Source organism: Antechinus flavipes, chromosome 3, assembly GCF_016432865.1.
Source record: "Antechinus flavipes isolate AdamAnt ecotype Samford, QLD, Australia chromosome 3, AdamAnt_v2, whole genome shotgun sequence".
NCBI classification, from domain to species: Eukaryota; Metazoa; Chordata; class Mammalia; order Dasyuromorphia; family Dasyuridae; genus Antechinus; species Antechinus flavipes.
Genome location: NC_067400.1, coordinates 153,941,532 through 153,962,000, shown reverse-complemented (window position 1 = coordinate 153,962,000; position 20,469 = coordinate 153,941,532). Strand labels below are relative to the sequence as shown.

The 20,469-nt window shown below is 34.3% G+C and overlaps 1 protein-coding gene across 1 annotated transcript in view; it reads right to left on the bottom strand.

The window, feature by feature from the left end:
- The window catches only part of PCCA (propionyl-CoA carboxylase subunit alpha), a 459,620-nt gene that overhangs the window by 277,676 nt on the left and 161,475 nt on the right, over positions 1-20,469 (bottom strand). Inside the window, exons 7-8 of the mRNA XM_051984074.1 lie at positions 18,992-19,123; positions 6,321-6,357 (exon numbers count right to left, since the gene is read on the bottom strand). Of these exons, the coding sequence (XP_051840034.1) occupies positions 6,321-6,357; positions 18,992-19,123 (169 nt within the window). The remainder of the gene's footprint in view (positions 1-6,320; positions 6,358-18,991; positions 19,124-20,469) is intronic.

Here is a 20,469-nt window from a genome sequence, read left to right as displayed (position 1 = left end):
TTTAAAACATTTCTTAGATCATATCATGACTAGAATTGCTCTAGCATGCTTGTAAATTATTCTGAGAGAATAAAGAAAATTATTCAACGGTTACAAAACTAATAAATAGTCTAAGACACAGTAAATATGCTTAGTAGTTTGAGGAATTCTTCTGAAATTATCTATATACATATATACTCAGTTGTTCCTAACAGAATACCTAGAAGATCTATATTTTTCAAGGAGGAAATGCACATTAATTAATTTAAAGGCAATGATTTGAATTATAGAACTACATATGGTGCTAGGTTTAAGAATTAGTGATTTCAAGTAAACCAGGTGGATAAAAAAGTAAAATTCAATATTTTTTGCATAAATAGAAAAACTTAAATAGACTTTTATTTGCTTAAATTAATTTGCTTGTTTCCCTCTCTACAGGCATGTGAAAATTCCTGACTGTGAAGATTTCTTGACTATGAAATCAAGTTAAAAGTTGATGTACAGATTGGAGTAAGAATGTTTTCCCAGACGGGAAGTTCTCCCCACCTCACTCCACCCCCCCAAAAAAAACCAAAGCCTCTGATGTTTTTACATTACTGACTTTTAGCTGGACCTTTTAAAACACAGCAAAAGGAAAAGGAAAAAACTATGTAACAATGGATAACAACAAAACAAGGAGAAAGAAGATGAAAGAAAACAAAGACAACAACATAAGAAGTAATTAAAACAAAAGAGACTAAAAATAATTTTTTGAAAGGGAGAAGAGTTGGGGGAGAACAAGATTGATAAAAATTATACATATTCAGGAAAAAATTTAGAAGTAAAGACCATACAGAATAGCAAAGGAGAAATACAACATCAAGTTAAGAATGAAGGGGGAAAAAGGAGCAATAACACAGAGAGAACTTCCCTGGGAACACCATCCTGACCTCAAATGACCACAAATTCAAAAGGCACATAGTGAAACTAAGCATTTCATTTTTGAATAGAAATTTCAAAGAACACTTAAAAAATTTTTATTGTTGCTATGACTTTTATGTAATTTTGTAAAAACCACATATTAAAGCATATCTTCCACTAAGTAACAAAAAACAATAAATATTATCAAAAAAGAGTGAAAAAAATTGATCCAAGATTGAACCAAAGACAAACTGTACATTATACATAAGCTCAGGCTAATGTACAATCTGTGTAAAATTTTTTAAAAGCATGGGGAAAAAAACAAAACATCACCACCCTAAAAAACACAATTTTAAATTTGCCCAGTAAAAATACTGTTATTACAGTACAGTGTTACATTCTATTCACAAATCATTATTTATCCAGCCTTTCCACCATTGAATACTGTGCTGTAAAAATTGATGAAAGAGATAATTTTGGAGAAATGTGGGAAAACTTATATGAACAAATGCAGAGTAAAGTAAGCAAAAACCAATTAATTCAAGAACAACAATATAGGGAGAAAAAATAAAGTTTTTAAGGATTTAAGGTCTCTGATAAATTCAATTATCAAATGGGTTTCAAAAGAATTAATGATGAAGAAGCCTTTCTTTTTCTGACAGAGGTGAGCTACTAAATATTCAAAATAGACATTTTAAAATAATACCTTATTTTTCCTTGAAATATGCACTCTAAAGTTTTATCTCAATTTACTAAAAAGGTATCTAACTTAGAGAGTAGAACAGGAGTTTTGGGCAAAGTCATATGAAAATCATTTCTGCAGAATGCTTTTTTATCTCTATATACAAAGAATCTAACAATGAATTCACAAAGAAGAATTAAAAATATAGCACCAAAAGCAATTTTCACCCAAACCTATTTTAGGAGAAAGACTGGATAGCAGAAATTGTGTATCTTCAAATGTTTTCTGAGGACATTTAGCAAGATGTATTTGAGGAGACATGATCCATATACTGTAATATTCAAATGTGATTTCATCTTTCTCCATCTACTAACTATGGATTGTGGCTTCCAGGAAGCCATTAATGCAAAAGGTGCAAGTGGTCAGTGTCTAGGCCTACTTCAAAATGCTAACAACACAAACAGTGCAATCCTGAAGCTGAAAGCACACTGTTACCTACAGAACAAAAGATCACCATTGAGGGGAGAGATCCTCTTCCTAGAGCAAAGAAGACAGCAGGTGAAAAAGGATCTCAAATTGCTAAAATTGTCAGCTGTTCTAAATTCCAGTAAACAGGGGAGGCAGAAAGGAGAAAGATAAACTCTTCTTACCAGTTGGCCAACTTTCCTTTCTTTAAAGTCTATAATGTTGAAATTGGAAGTGACTATACACCTTCCCTAATTTCTTCCATGAATTACAAGCAGGTATATGGAAAGAATGACTAACTGATTTAGGCTTAGTGGAGGGTAAGTGGAAAAAGGTTTGCAGATGGCTAGAAGCCATGTAAGAAGCACTTGATCTATTTCCTTTTGTTTTATATTATTAATTACATAATCACGATATGCAAAGTATTTAAAGTTCTGAATATAGAGGCCCATGGACTGAGAAAGGGGAGCTCAAAGAGATTAAATGTGGATTTATGAACTCATATTTTCATTTTCTTAAAAATATCATATTCCTCCCCTAAATTAAGTTGGGATCTGATTAGCAATGGCAGAACCAAATTGCTTTGAAAGCCGTAGAGTTGGCAATGGAGGAAGAACTCTATCTTAAGACTAAGCATCTCAAAGGGATGCAATGTGAACACTGTAGCCTTTTAAGAAGAATATTCCAAACATATGCAATAGCAAAATGAAGAAAACCACAAAGTCAAGAGCCCACAAAACACACCACCTGGTGGACAACTCCATTACTGCATTCAACTTCCTCTAGATAATTAATACAGGAATATATTATGATCCTTCAGAATTATAAAAGTAGTCCTAAAGGAAAAAACAAACAAAAACCCCCACAGAACTGGACAGCTTGTACTACATGAAAAATGTCACAATAATATATCTCTTACTTCAGTAATTCCGAGATGTTTAAAAGTATTAGATTGTTGTCTTAAATCAAGCTCTCAGCATATTTTACTTGTGAGATAGAAAACATAAATCTAAACCTGATTTGACAGTGACTGAAAGGTTGTGTGATACAATTAATATGGCTTACAGTAGATTTTCATAAAAATGAAAAATCCAAGATTTGATCCTTCCCTTCTCTTTCAAAAAAAAGGCTCATGCTGTACCTCCCTGGACATAGTTTCTAGGTGGCCACTGGTTGCACTGATACGGCTTCCTGTTCATTGAAAGGCATAAAAGACCCAACCATATGGGATCTATACCTTTCAGGCTTAGTGGATTTTTAAAGACACAAATAACTACACCCAGTCCTATTGGCCAGACACATGTTTGAAGGTGAAGAAAGTTGTGTCTACGAAAATCCAAGTATCATAGTATCTCTTGCTATATTAGGACTAAGTAAACCTCTTTTTGTTAACTGTTGAAAGATCTTCAAATATCTCATTTTGTGTCAACAGCAAATCTAAAGTAATAAATAGGATATTGGCATCAGAAATACCCCTAACAAAATTTGAATTTATATTCATAATTTCAGCTACATTCAATTATACTATATATATAGTATATATACTTATGAAATTTAGATGTAAAATGAAACACTGAACAGCTATGATAATCCCAGCTTATTCATTTTTATTTCCTAAAAGAAAAGGCTGCTTGTTAATGAATGGAGAAGAAAAAAAGTTAGCTCTTATTCCTTTACTCCTGCTCAGCTGCCTCTCATGGCCACATTCTGCCATCTGTTTTCCTCCTACCTTTTCCCCAAGCTAGAGGAAGAAGAAGAGGACAAAGGAAAACAGGATAAGTGGTGGAATACTTACTGATAACAATAACATTTCGTGTTATGAATATTGTCTCCCTCATTTCAACTTTTCAACCCCAATGTGTAAGTAATGCAAAGTATTATTAAGTTTAGTTTACAAGATGACATTTGAATTTTACAACAGCTTTATAAGGTAGATAGACAGTGAAAATGTTACTATCTCTCTTTCATGAGATTCAAAAAACGTTAACTTGACAATGTTGTAGGACTAGAAAGTGACTCACTCAGGACTGGAACCAACATCTATAGACTCGGAAGTCTAGTGTTCTTTCCAATGCATTCTGCTGCCTCTTTGGCTTTACTTGATCCAGGGACAAGCAAGCCAACAACTTTTACATTTTAATTGTCTACTAGCCACAGGTAAATTTAGAAGGATAATCTCCAAGCAATAAGAGATGAGCAAAAATACATGAAGAAAATGGAAATAAAATGTTAATAAATCTATTACTAAATTGGTACCTAATTTAGAATTACAGGATATCTGATGCAGATGTGGAAGGAACTTTGGAAGTAATTTAATCCCATTTCCCCATTTTAAACTTGAGGAAGTATAGGACCAAAGGTTAAATGACTTATCCAAAGTCAAATCAGCAGTAAACAGCAGAAAAAGGAACCAGATCCAATATTCTTCAATTTTCACTACCTGCTCAATGAAGTAAAGTATATAAATTGTCTGGAACTCAAAAAACATTCTCTCATAGAAGCAATATTATAATTTAGTTTTGCTTAGTTTCTTAGAATTCTGAGCTAGGTCACAACCTAAAAAATGCAGTGAAATAAAATAGTAAGAAATAGTCCTTTGAAATTTAAGGATCAAACAAAATAAATTATTTTTTATATTATATATATATGTATATATACACATATATATAATTTTTCAAATATAAATATTTGAATAAGAAACTTCTCTTTTATTTACTTGGAATGCTGCTGCTTAGTGAAAAATAAACAGCAAAATAGTGACAGATCTTGAAGGCGTCTTCAAGGGTAATCTCATGGATTGATAAGAAAGGCTGTTTTATCAAGTCTAATTTTACTTCAAAACTCGCAGCTTTTCTATTGCCTGATATAAACAAAGTATCACCATTACCACTGCTCTTGCAATTAAGAGACATAACTTTTCTTTTTTTGATCCACAAATAAATAAGAAAGAATAAAACAAGCATGGGACATGTTTTCCTTAAGGCAACAGTTCTCCAAGTAAAATCCAATGACTTGTAAGAGGGCTGCTAGATCAATACTATTTTTATAATATTAAAATGTTTTAATTTCTAAAACAACAAGTATTAACAGATATCATCCACATTAGTAAAGATTCTTTGGAAGAGACGCAATAATCTTTAAGAGTATAAAGAGGCCGTGAAACCAGAAAGTTTGAGAACTGCTACCTTAAAGTAATTTGGGAAATACAAAAAAAGGAAAAGAGAAAGGGCAAGATTGAACATGCAGTGGTATCTAATGAGAAATAAATTAAACAGTCTCTTCAAATACATTTTCTCCAAGGAAGGGGGGAAAAAAAGAGTAACTATTAGGTCAGAGAGATCCCCAAATTGGCCTCAAAGTGGCACTATCCTCCCAAAACAACTTGATTATTGGCTTGAGTACATTCCAAATACAGGAAAAGAATAGAGATAAAATTAATAAATCATATCTTTATTATTCTTAGAGTACCTGTATTTCAGAGTTTCAAATTTCTTTAAAATCTTAATTCTATTCCTTTTTGATAGTTTCTGTACACTAATAATTGGCTCAACAACCTTATATTCCCTATCTCATCCCAGGCAAGGATCTAACAATAATTTAAAAGTATTTGGAAAGATTCAACCCCAAGGAATATTTTGCACATGCAAACAGATGGACTTCTGAGAATTTCTTTTGCCAAACAATATAATTATAGTATTGTAAGCAGTATTATTTAACAAAAAAACAAAAACAAAACAAACAAACAAACAAAAACAATAGCTACTGAGAATACATTTTTGTGCATTCAGGAAATGTTGAAAATTGAATTATACCTTGAAATATTAACTAAATCCCTTTCATTTTAATGACCCTGTAATTAAGTGAAGTAATAGATATTTCAATATGTATTTTATAATGTGTTCAGTAAAAAAACTTAAAAATAATAAAATTTAAAACAGTCAACTGATAAATTATAATATTCAAATTCTTATTTTTTCATCATGATCATAATGGTCTCTTCCCAGACTGTCCTTCATCTATGGCTGCAGAAATTAATAGAACATCCAACATCAAAAATACCTCTTTTAATTTCCTAATAATTATAACTTAGATTTATGAAACAAATGTCAACCTTAACATATTGATAAAATGTGGTTAATTATTAAATAGCCTCTCAGGCCTCAAAGTAATAAAATAACTTAAAAGTATTAAACCACTATTTGTTATATAGGGATTACTTATAATATATTTAATTTAGTCAACCATGTCTGCTGAGAGTCATGCAAATCCCACCATAGCTAATTTAAGGGCTTACCAATTTCCCTTGCAATTCTGACAGCTTCATCTGCATCCTGTAAAAGCAGGAAATGAGACTCAACGTTAATCCCATCAGCCATTGCACAATGTCCTTAGGGCAGTCATATATTGCACTACTGTCTCCTCAGATTCATTTAATGTTCAATTTTACAACCTTCTGACCCTTTTCATTCAGAGGAATGTAAAATTAATACCATAAGTGGAATGTAAATTCTACCTCATCATTATTATATTAAGAAATTCAAAGAAGTTTGAAATCAGCTGCAAGGAAGCACTACCAGAATTACTAAATGACTGAGTATACTTCCAGGCATTTAATGGCAGAATTTACAATCAATAATGATTCATAAATCGGATCATTAAAGCTTGTCTACAGTCATCTTGTTTCTGTCCTCTTTGGCAATTCTGGATCATGTTTTCCTCAATGCTGTCAGCAGGGGGAGGTGATTCTCTATTGTTTGGGAGGAGCATAACTATCCAGAAATAAAAAATAAAATTTCTAATATCTACAAATATTGTTTGATATCTGAAATACAAATAATGTTTTCTTCAATTTCCCAAAACACACTATTTTCTTCTGTAGTCTTTATTGTTTTTTAAGATGGAATTTTTAGACACAGTTGGTAGTCATTTCTTATTGCAGGATGTGAATACCTGGCTTCATATACTGATAAGGAAAAAAAGTTCATCAAAAGGGGAAAAATTTTAAAAACACAGTTCTTTTTTAGTTATTTTCTGTTTGAAAGGCTGTTATTACTTGATTTCAGGGGCTAAAAAGTATTAGTGGTTTAAAAATCTGTAAGTACATAATATGCAAATAGTGATTCTCAAGTATTAAATACTATCACATAAGGCCAACATTAACACAACAGATAATCATTAAAGCAAGGTAGAAACCCTCAAAACAATATTATCATGGATTAAATTTGACAATTCCCTAAATCTGTTAAAATTTAACAATGATATTTATTCAAATATACAAACATTAAACAATGTCTAAAAATCAACTGGCAATTTAGGGAGCAGACATGAAAATTATATGAAAACTTGATCTTTTTAAACCATTTCTTTAAAAACAACTACATAAAATTTTTACTGTATTTTTAAAAACAAAAGAAAATGATCATATCTGGTTCACTCATGTATATGAATAAAACAAAATCCTCTTTAAAGTCAGTACTTAATAACAGCCACTAAAGAATAAGGAGGCTGGTAGGGGAAGTTGTCAGAAAATTTAATTTCCTTTCATTAGCTAGTCTGCTCCACAAATAGGTGCTTGTTAAGTTCAAAGCAGTCCTGAAAGCAACATCAGTTTTAAGTCTTTTTACTCTAAGCAGTCAGGTCTGCTAATGAGATTTTCCAAATAACAATTGTTTTCAAGTCAGAGATAAATCTACACATACACATACACATACACACACACACACACTCTCACACTCTCTCTCTCTCTCTCTCTCTCTCTCTCTGTCTCTCTCTCTCTCTCTCTCTCTCTCTCTGTCTCTCTCTCTGTCTCTTCTCTCCCTTCTTCTTCCCCTCCGCTCCCTTTCCTTCTCTCCCCCCTCCAACTACTCACCCCCCCAAAAAAACAAAAACACACACACAAAAAAAAAACAACCAAAACCTCAAGGTTTACTGTTTTATTAGACTTTACTGTTTTCTCCTAACCAGGCACTCTCCAAAATTTAGCTTTAAGGGATAAAAATGCATGAAAAGGGTCATTTAAGAATGTTAGTGGTTTCCACACATTGAGTTTGAAGGTTCTTTGTTCCTGCCAGTGACAGTTATGCGAGAATACTTCCCCTTAATAGCCTCTCTGTCAGGAAGTGTTAAACCTGCCAAATGCAGACAATTAGAGCCTCTAGAACAAAATGCAGGAAGAGTGATGACTGATGAAGAGCCAGGATGGTAAGCCAAGAAAGAAACTTTTACATTTCTTTTCTCTTGCAAATTAACGGTGTGTGTATTTATGTATGCATGTGCCTATATTATATATATGCAAAACAGAATTCAAAAAAAAAAAAGAGAAAAATTTGTATATATGTGTACATACACTTGTATATACATGTATGTAAGTTTTTGATCTGTTACCGTAAGATAAATAACTGGTACCCAGAAAGTTCATGTGGAGATAAACCATAATGGGTAATTTATAATTACCTTTTTAAAGACATAAAATTTATAAACATCTTTCTATAAAATGTAATTTTTAAAAAATCTTAGTTGACACAAGTTCTAAAACCTAGAACATGAAAATTCCAATGAAAAAATTTCTTTAAAACAATGAAATGCATGTTTTTCTAAAATAACATTAAAGATTAACACAATTATAAGAAATTTAAATTTCCATTATAGACAAATTTACTTCATTGATTTAATTACCATTATATGTGCTGGGATGTCATTATATGTGATTGGGATTAAAAAGTAACATTCTCTTCCAATTGAAATGGCCTGTTATACTGTGCTCTCACCTTACAAGATTATTTATGGGAACAATTCTATATGCCTTTAAAAATTATATAATTGGCATTTGTCAAATAAATAAATGAATACTAATTACAAATAAACAGCATAAATTACACATAAACAGAGCATCTGACTCGGTCATGAAATTCTTGAAAACAATGTGAACCAATAAGCAAAAGAGGAAGAGACAACAGAATAGGTCCAAAAATTCAGAACTGGTAGAATGGTTGATACCTAAATTGTGGTCATTAATGGTTCAATGAAAAACTGTAAGGGAATCTCCTTAGGGATGTATATTTGGCCTTGTGTTTTGAAGTTTTTTCATAACTAAAGACATAGTTGGAATGTTTATCAAATCTGATGAAAATACAAAGTGAGCTAAGATAGCTAACAAACTAGAATATAGGATTCTAGAAATTCCTACAAATTAGAACATAGCACCAAATATAATAAAATGAAATATTGCATGGATAATTATACACTTTTATGTTTGTTTTCCTTTTTTAAAAATCATTTCACTAATATGACATAAGGAGGCATGGCAAGAAGCAGTTCTTTTTTTAAAAGATGAGAGTATTTGGTAGACTGCAAGAACAAACAGTTGATAAAATATATTTAATACTGTCTCAAAGTAACAATAAAAAGAAATGATGTAATTAACAAAAACAAAGCATAGGGAAGGTATATATTTAAAGAAGGAAGACAAATTCTGTTTTAGACATGATGAGACATCTATGTAGATTTATAGATTATCTAAAAGGAGATGTGAGATACAGTGAGAAAAAGCTATATAAAGTTACGAAATGAAACTGTAGATAAAATTTCCAAAAGTAAAAAGAAAAAGTTAAAGAAGAAAAGCCTGGGAAATAGTGTTTTAAAGTATCAGAAAAATGGATATTCAAATGGTACATTCAGTCACTCAATACCCATTTAACAATCATTCAATATATCAAAACCTGGTAAGTCAAGGAAGAAGAGGACAGGGAAAAAGAACAATCAGTAAATTTAGAAAATCCACCAAAGAAGAAATAGAGAAATTCCATTTTGTAAAATATTGTCTATCAAGACACAAATTCTATATGTATACAACTACAAAACACTTTAGAGAAATAGAGCTCTATCAAATTGGGCAAATATTGTTCATAGCCAAGTAGTCAATAAAATAAAATGATACTATTACTTAGAATGACAATATTTCTTTGTTCATTGCCATGCTGTGGCCATATATTAAAATTTTCTTTTTTAGTAAAACTGAATATAGCAAGAAATAATATTTCTCAACTCTAAAGAAAAAAGCATTTCAGGCTTCCTTGTTTAAAGCTGGACAAGGCCAAAAAAGTCTTCTTTTAAAAAAAGAAGGGTAGCTTCTTGGGGGTAGCTAGGTAGCACAGTGGATAGCACACTAGCCCTGAAGTCAGGAGGACCTGAGTTCAAATTTGATCTCAGACACTTAACACTTCCTAGTTGTGTGAGCCTGGGCAAATCACTTAACTCCAACGGACGGATGAGGATTCCTTCAATTTCCATTCTTTAAAAATACGAAAAGACTAGGGTCGGTTAGTTACTAAAGTGCCACCTCAATCCCTAAACTAACCCCTGTCTAACCCTGGAAGCTTAGACAATTTAAAATACAGTGAAACCCCTGGGGACAGAAAGGAAAAGTACTATTTCATCATAGCCCCCAAGGTTTAACTCACCTATCCTCGAGGACAATACAAGACATCCTCTTGGCCCAGTGCAAAAAACCCTGATAAATCTACCTCCTCTTGCACCTCTCCTGCACAACGGATAAGCACAAATTTAGCACCCTGTGCCCAATGCCCCTGCAGGCACACCCTATAGGTCCCATGGCAGCAAACTTCCCCTTCCCTTAAACCTCAGTCCTCTCCTTTGTTAACTCCCAGAACATCTTGGGCAGCAAGAAGCCTAAGGACATTCTGGTAATCCCCAGATAAGGAACTAATGGCTGACTTTTTGCTTCAATACAACTGTAGCTTGTGGCAATAAGGACCCTCCCCCTGGCAGGTTCTTGCTCCTTATAAGACTACTTTCCCTCCATTAAAACCAGCTAGATCTGAAACCCTTAACCCTCTGCAACCACTGGTGTTTTAATAAATCTCCACACCTAAATCCCTGTCTTATCTCACATCTGTTTTGGAATAACAGTACATGTGAGAATCATTAGCACAGAGATGGTAATTAAATAAATCTATGGGAGTTCTGAGATCAACAAATGAAAAAGTGTGGAGAGAGAAGAGATAACAGCCTAAAACAGAACCCTGAGGGATAGATGCCTTCAGCTAGAAGGTATTATCTGGAAGAGGATTCAGCAATAGAGAAAGAGAAGGAACAGTCAGACATGTAGGAGAACTAGTACAGAAAGAACCAGTAGAGAAAATAGAGCATCAAGGAGGAGAGAATGATCAACAGAGTCAAATGCTAAAGAGAGACCAAAAAGGAGGACAGAGAAAAGACCACTAGATTTGGCAATAAAAAGATTATTTATAACTTTCGAGAAAACATCTTAGATGGAATGATATAGTCAGCAGCAAAAAAAAAAAAAAAAAAAAAAAGATTTAAGAAGAGTTAAAGGAAAGAAAATAGAGGCATAAGATGATTTTTCCAAGGAATTTAACTACAAAGGGTAGAAGAGTTATAAGACCATGGGAAATGGAAGAATAAGTGAAGAGTTTTTTGAGGATAGGGGAGACATAGGCATGTTTGTAGGCAGTAGGAAGTTAGCTGCCATGAAGAGAGAGACTGAAAATATGGGAAGGATTGAGGATGACAATGCAGCAATTTACTAGGGTACATCTTGGTAAGAAGTAAAGGGACTCCATCATCTGAAACAGGTAGAGGGCATTTGAGTTCCAGGAGACTAAGAAGAGCAGACAAGAGGGAATTCACAGTGAATCGACTCAATTTTTTCTGTAAATTATGACGGATGATTCTCAACTGAAAAGGGGAAGGGAGTGTAAGGAAGTTTAGAAGGGATGTTTGGGATGCAGGCCGTGTTCAGGGAAGATTAGTACTTCTGGTGTAAGGGCTGCAGAACCCTTTACAGAGTTGTTTTCTGCCTTTGGTGTCCACTTCATCCACCTAACTCTCACCTATGACTTCAACCATACTAGCCATACCCTAGTAAACCATTTTGGCAGAAAAGCTAAACCAGATTGAGGGGAATCAAGAGGTCTTGAATCTTACAGTGAGTTGGGGGGCGGGGGGGGGGGGGGCGGGGGGGAGGGAGGGGTTGTCTACTCCCAGCATGTGAAGACATCCCCTGATGGAATGAGAACAATTTATTCCAAGGGTCATGAAGGCAAGTGAAAAGGATGCTGTGGAAGGCTTAGACATGGAAGACATGGAAGACAATCCAATTGAGACCTCACCAGTCCTTTGGACTCTGTTCTAACACTGGAAGTGATGACTCTAGAAAGTGAGTCACTTAAATCCAATTTACACATAAATCAAAAATCACAAGGATGATTTGTCTTTACCAGATCTACCGATCTAAAAGCCCTGTGGTGATGGATTGGTGAGGAAGCAGCAGTTGTAGATCTAGTCCAGCCCAAGCCATAAAGTCACACCTCCAAGGAGGGGCTAGAAAAGCTGCCCTAAAAATTGTCTGCTTATCCAACCCTGGCTTGATAATCCCCACCGGTGGATCTCACTCTGTAGCAAAAACTCCTGCAAAGTGGATTCTACTCACCAACAACACAAAATTCAGTACACCTGAAAGACAAACAGCTCTTGCTGCAAGAGAAGTCAACAGGTATCATATCTAAATAGCAGCCCTGAGTGAAACAAGTTGGCAAATGAAGGTCTGCTTCTGAAGTGACCACCATGAAGCTGATGTAGGTTTTACAATCAAACTAATCTAGAAAACAAGCTCACAGGCTTTCCAAAAGGAGTGAATGACAAATTCATGACAATGCAATAACTACTTTTAGGAAATTGCCACCCACTATTGTCAGTGCCTGTATTCCCACCATGACAAATCCTAACGAGGTCAAAGAAAAATTTTATGAAGACTTGGAGACCCTTATCATCAATGTTTCAAAAGAGGACAAGCTTACATTTCTGGGTGACTTTAATGCTAGAGTAGGCTCAGATTACCAGACATAGCAGGGAGTCCTTGGGAAGGAATGGGATAGAAAATGGCACTTATCACTGAAAACCTGTGCATCTCATGAACTTCTTATCACTAACATTATTCTGTTTACCCAAACGCAATAAACCTTCATGGATGTACCCTTGTAGCAAACACTGGCATGGAATAGACTATATAATTATAAGGAGAAAAGGCAGACAGGAAGTGAATGTGAAGAAGGCAATATGTGGTACAGTGTTGGACTGATCATATAGACTTATCATCTGGAACCTGAATATTTGCATTCAACATATGTGGCGGTCCCTAAGACTACTAGAATTATTAATGTCAACAGATTAGAGCAAATCTCTGAGAGGGAACAGTTTGTTATAAAATTGGAGGGTAAATTGAGCCAATATAAAATTGGCAACAGTGAAGCAGAAATGGAGAGGGCAGCTTTCAGAAATTTGGTATACAGCACTGCATTTATTCATCTAGGTCAGTGACTGACAAACATTAAAACTAGAGTGATGAAAATTATGGGAAAATTCAGAAGCTGATAAATGGAAAATGAGAAGGTCATAGGGTATATCAGCAGGATAATTCATCTAATTCTAAGAAGATAGTATTGAATTCTAATGAAAGCAAAGTACAATCAAAACTAAGAGAAATGCGGGATTCTTAATTCATTAAAAATGCAGGTGAAATTCAATTTTATGCTGAGAGTAACAATATAAAGCACTTTTAGGATGCACTGAAGACTATTTATGAGCCAAAGACCTATAATGCACTTCAACTATTCAGTGCTCATAGAGACACATTGATTAGTGACAAAAACATGATCCTAGGGAGATGGGCTGATAACTTCCCTAGTGCTCTCAATTGATCATCATTGATCAATGCTGAAACCACTGACCATTAATCATGTTGGAATTAATCAGTCCCTAGCTGAAGTTCCAACTGAAGAAGAGGTTTTAAATGCCATCTGGCTACTTTCATATGGCAAAGTACCTGTTGCTAATTCTATTCCAGTTGAGACTTACAAGGTAGGGGATCCATTGCTCATACAAAAGCTGAATGAAGTTTTCAAGATTACATGACAAGAGGAGGTTATAACCCAAGAGCTCAAGGAAGCATCTATTGTTCATCTCTATGAAAGTAAATCACAGAGGAGCTCTCTCTCTCTCTCTCTCTCTCTCTCTCTCTCTCTCTCTCTCTCTCTCTCTCTCTCTCTCTCTCTCTCTCGGTCACTGCTGGCAAGATTCTTGCTAGAATCCTCCTTAAGAGGCTGATCCTTCACCTAGAAAAATATCATCTACCTGACAGCCCATGTGGCTTCAGAAGGGGCTGATGTTTTCAGCCATGTTGTCAAACAACTTCAATAAGGACACACATGGTATCAAAGTGAGCTACTGCACTAATGGCAAAATTTTCAACTTGTAAAGTTTATAAGTCAAAATTAAAGTGGTGGGAGAATTGGTACATAAATTTTTATTTGTAGATGATCGTGTACTCAATGCAACCTCCGAAGCTGAGATGTAACAAAATATGGACTGATTCTCTGCTGTTTATGCTAATTTTGGCCTAACAATTAGCACCAAGAAAACACAAATACTCCATCAGCCAGCACCACAATATCCATATGTGATATCACTACTTACAACAAGTAGAGAAGTTTTGAACACTTTTGAACACTGTGGATAATAAATTCATTTATCTTGGAAGCATATTTTCCAGGAATCCCTATATGTGGGAGGTTCCAAAGCAAAGTATGGAAGAGGAGAGATATTAGCATAACTACCAAACTGAAGGTCTGTATAGCCGTTGTGCTGACCTGATTGTTGTGTGCCTGTGAAACCTGGACAGTCTACCAGGGCCATGCCAGGAAACTGAATCGCTTCCATTTGGATTGTCCTAGCAAGATTCTGAAGATGACCTGGCAGGATCAGGTACCAGATACTGAGGTCCTTTCTTGAACTGAACTGCCAAGGATCCCAACTCTATTATAGAGAGCACACCTCCATTAGGCTGGCCACATATGCCAAATGTATGATTTCCATAAAATAGTCTTTTTGGCAAACTCAGACAAGGCAAGCATTCCCAAGGTGGTCAGAAGATACAAGGATACTCAAATTCTCTCTTAAAAACTTAGTGCTGTGTTCTATGAGCAAAACAGAATTGAATTAACTCATAAGAAACGCAAGATGCACAAAGTTAGAGACTCCATCCCAAATGTTCATGAGGACTATTCTGAGCTCATACTGGTCTGATCACTCAGTCTGACACACTACCTTGATTCTAACATAGTGATGTCATTTTGATCCTCTTCAAGAATGAAGGACAACAACCAACCAGAAGGAACTCTGTGAGAGATGGGAGAGCTGAGTTGATAAGAGAAGGTTAGCAGAATTACCTAGCAGCAGTGAGGGGCCAGTTAAAGGTTATGTAACAAATTTGTATCCATTTAGAATGTTATGCAATTTTCTTCACCTTTATATGACAACAACAAAAGGTGGGAGTGAATTAGGGCTGAGGTTTGGTGAAGTGTAATGGATGAAATGATGAGGAAGGCAAAGATTCAAAAGAGAACTGTGGCATTTAATTAGTTCACCAAGGGATCAAGATAGGGAGAAGAGGAGATAGACTGGGAGAGAAATTAAGGATCAAGAGATTGGAGGACACGGTATGAATAAAGACTTAAGATCTTATAAGGGAAGGCAGAGGGAGAGGTTAAGAGACAAATGATTATAATAGGATAAGAGAGAAGCATTCTTAAATATAGAAATGATATATATGTGTATGATGGCAAAATCAAGGATATGAACACTTTGGTCTGTGGCTGAGGTTGGGTAGAAAAGTAATTCGTAGGTAAGTAGGCTAGGAACTGTATTTCATAATAGGGCTGTTGCAAGATTAAAACTAAATAATTTAAGTTCATCATTTCACAAAGCATCACAAAGATGACAGATTATAAATATTACTTGTTGTTAACATGGAATATCCTCCTCCCTCAATTCCCTCATCAAATTAGCAATCTAATCTTATCTGTTTAATCTAACAATATTTACCACTAAAACTCCTTTTCCTAATAAACACAATTGTTCTCCTTTAGGAATTCATCGAATCAGATGCTTCAATAAACTGCTAATTTGTAGTAAAGTCTCTCCTTCCATGCTGTTCCTTTCTAATCAACAGATACTAAACTGTATATAAGAGTAAAAAGACCTTTCCTTAACATGGTAATATTAGCTAAAACTTAGAGCTAGCATTATATGCAAAAATCCATAGAATACATGATTTTAAAAAAGTATGTCCAATGTGCTAATCTCAGTTAGCTTATCATTGTCCAATGTCCAATTATTTGATATAATGATAAAAACTTCCCAGGACAATTTTCAGTGAATAAAGTATCAGGCCTGCAGTCAAAAAGACTCATCTTCCTGTGTTCAAATCTGAGCTCAGACAATTAATAGCTTTGGTTCCCTATGCAAATCCTTTCATCCCATTTGCCTCAGTTCCTCATCTGTAAAATGAGATAGAGACAGAATAGTAAACTACTCCAGTTTTCTTTGCCCCAAAAAAATCCAAAATGGGGTCACAGAGACTGGGACACAACTGAAAAATGATAGAACAAAAAATTAGCAATAAGACAAGGAAAATATGTATGGAAATTGTACATCTAAAATCTATTATTAAATTGCTTGCCATCTTAGAGAGGAGAGGATTCAAAAAGAAGAAAAATCTGGAACTTAAAACGTGATTTAAAAAAATAAATTTTTTAAATTGTCTTTACATGAAATTGGGAAAAATAAAATCCTATTTTTAAAAAAATAAAAACATTATGCTACTAAATAAAATCAAAAAGAAAAAATATGACTTTTCAGATATTATGATGGCTTATTCTAAAACAAAGAAGTTTCAACTAAAATAATAACCAACAGGATGATTTCAGAAAGTGCTAGAGAGACTTTCATAAACTGATGCTGAGTGAAAAGAGCAGGACTAGGAGATCATTATTACTTCAACAACAATATTATCTGATGATCAATTCTTACAATGAGATGAACCAAATCAGTTCATTTCTTCAATAGTGAATAGAAACAACTACACCCAGCGCAAGAATTCTGGGAAATGAGTGTGAACCATTACATAGCATTTCCAATCCCTGTTTTTGTCCTCTTGCATTTTTGATTTCCTTCACAAATTAATTGTACATTATTTCAAAGTCCAATTCTTCTTGGGCAGCAAAATAACTGTATGGATATGTATACATATCTTGTATTTAACATATACTTTAACATATTTAATGTGTATTGATCTACTTGCCATCTGGGGGAAAAATTGGAACAAAAGGTTTTGCAATTGCCAATGCTGAAAAATTACCCATGCTTATATCTACTAAATAAAAAGCTATAATAAAAAAATAAATAAATAAAAGTAATAAAATATGTTTCAATCCATATTCAGTCTCTACAATTCTTTCTCTGGATATGATAGCACTTTCCATCCCACATCTATTATTAGAATTGTCTTGCATCACCACAATGATGAGAAGAGCTAAGTCAGTCATAGTTGATCATCACAGAATCTTGCTGTTGATGTACAATGTTCTGGTTCTGGTTACTTCATTTTGCATTGGTTCATGTAAATTTTTCTAAGCTGTTCTGAAATTAGTCTGTTTATCATTTCAAATAGAACAATAATATTCCAATACATTCATGTAAGTGACCACGAAGAGGATGAATTATCTGTGAAAAACTTATAAAGAAACCATTAGCTCAAGTGAGGAGTTTTAGGATTTAGATCAAAAATTTTGAACCTCTTTTGTAAATGAAGTTCTATAGATTCTCTACTACAAAATCACAAGAAATATTTTTATGGGATCATTTAATTGAGGAGTGGGAGGAGAGGAGGGGAAGGTTAGTGTGGAAAGGGACCTATGTCTTCCAACCTGGAAGAGTAGTCATAATTGACAGGCTCAATATCACCACTAATCATCAACATTTGATATGATCCATTTCTGACGAGGACAGTGCCATTGCTCCTTACACAGCTAGTGGCTATCCATTCTCAGAGTTTACTGTATTAATCTAGGACATTAAATGGATTGACTGCAGCCCCATTAAAACTCAAAATTGTAGCTCAAATAATTCAGCTCCTGCAGTAGAAGATATTTCAGACATCTGACACTACATACAGCAATAAGGTCATGTTTCAAAAGTCCCAGGCAAAATTTTTGTTCATTTCCTTTCAAATGCATGGTGGAGCCTGAGAATGGATGGAGCTTAAGGCTGACACGCATTAAAATTGTTGGAATATATAAATCTGACATTACATACTACCTCCAAACTCATCATTTTGTTCATGTTTCCTTCTAACCTTTTAACTTAATAGCCACGTGGATAAAGTGCTGGACCTGAAGTGTGAAAGACTCATCTTCTTCAGTTCAAATCTGTCCTCAAATACTTCCTAACTGTGTAACACTGGGGAAGTCTCAGTTTCTTCATCTGTAAAACAAACTGGAGAAGGAAATGCTAAACTATCCTAGCATCTTTGCCAAGAAAAATCTAAAGGGCATCACAAAGAATTAGACATGACTGAAATGACTAAAAAAAAATAAAGTTAACCAATAACCATGGTCCCCACTTCCCAGTGTTTGTCTTATTTTTGACTGACTTCTCCTGAGGCAATGACCATGACCAGGTCAATCCCTGGTAACTCCTGAGTTCTAAGTTCCTAAACTGATATGCCCTGTCTAGGTACTATTTCCCAGCAAAACAGGTTAATCTTATACATACTGAAATACAGAACATAAAAACACACACAATATATTTCAAATAATGTACTGTCTCAAATAACATTTGAGTGAACATTTTTAATTTAACAAAAAATTTACAGTATTATAAAATCAAATACTTTCTAATTAAGTGCTAATCTTAGTTGTAACTTATTTTTATAGTTAATCTACTGAAAATATTAGGTCTACTTCAAAGGTTTGAAATTTTATTACATAAGTGTATGAGGAAACAGTGTTTGTACTTCAACAAAACGTTTGATTTTGTTTATGTAATACAGAGCTACATTGGAAAACCAACAGTAAAATAATTTCTCACCTTGACCACGCCATCAAAGCCAGGAATTGTGTTGACCTTTGCTTTCTTAGCTAGTAATTTGCTTTCAATCTTGTCTCCCATGGCTTGAATAGCATGTGTATCAGGTCCAATGAAAGTTACACCTTCTGCTGCCTGTGGAGACAATGAAACTTTTACTTTACAACAAAAATGTTACTAAGTGTTAGCTATGGGTTACCGTTTATAAGTAAATGAGGATATACAATCAGATCTAATTTATTAAATAAGCTATTTATGCAAGATGTACCTTTAAAGCAGGTATTTTAACCTGTTTATTTTAAACCATATATGACTTTTTTTTCTACCTTCTGATTCAAAGCTCTTCTAACTAGTTTTTGTATAAAATAGAGTTAAATGAAGGCATAATAATAATAATAATAATAACAACATTTTTATAATACTTTAAGATTTGTAAAGTACTTCCCATATATGGCATTTGATCTTCACAATAAACTTTTTAGGTAAGGACATCTGTGGCAGGATATAAACCCATGATCTAGCTCTTTTACTACTCAGCTGCCTTCTACCTTTCCTGGCTTCTTCCAAGTACCACTTAACAGTCTATTGCAGAGGGACACAGATAATGGGGGAATTATTCTGGGAATGTCAGCCCAGAAAGAACCTGCTAACAATGTCTGGTTGGGTTCTTAGCTCCCCTGAGGGCTCTCAACCTTCCTGAGAAATCAGGAAGCAGAGACAACCTGTGCTGTGATTAAAGCAGAGTGATACCAGATAGCAAAGAGTCATCTACACACAATAGCAAGCTGTTTATGTGGCACCCAATGTATAGTATATAGTTAATGAATGCACAGTGTGATATATATATATATGTATGTATATAGGGTATATAAGGCTGACAGAATTTGGAATAAACAGATTCCTTGTTTGACCATCCATGTGAGTCCTGCCTTTTTACTGCTCTTCTAACAAGGATTTGGGCTGGTACCAAGGTCCACCAGAGAGCTAGTCTGGACACAACAGTCTACCATCTATAGGAAGCCTTTCTCCATCCTAGTGCCTTCCCTATTCCTTGTGTAAATATTTTATCTGCATTTATTTGTTTGTTTACCATTTCCCCCTGCCTCCATCCATCTTAGCTCTTGAGTTCCCATGATAAGTACTAATTTTTACATTTCTTTATATCTTCTAAGCTTATGAGCCTAATGTGTAGTAGGTATTACTAAATGTTCACTAACTGGCTACCTACTACACTACTTATCTAAAAGTATTTTAATTTAAAACTTAAAATTCTCTTTTAAATATCAAAACTGTCTATGCTATTTTGTACTATTACTCAATCTGTCCCAGCACCCCTCCCACACTCATACACAAGATAATGCTTTAAGAAAAAGGATGCTGAAGTGCCCCTTTGTAAACTCAGTGTCTACCAAAATAACTTACATAACAAATATAATATACGTTATAAATGTTTGCTATCAATTATAATGATACATCCAGAT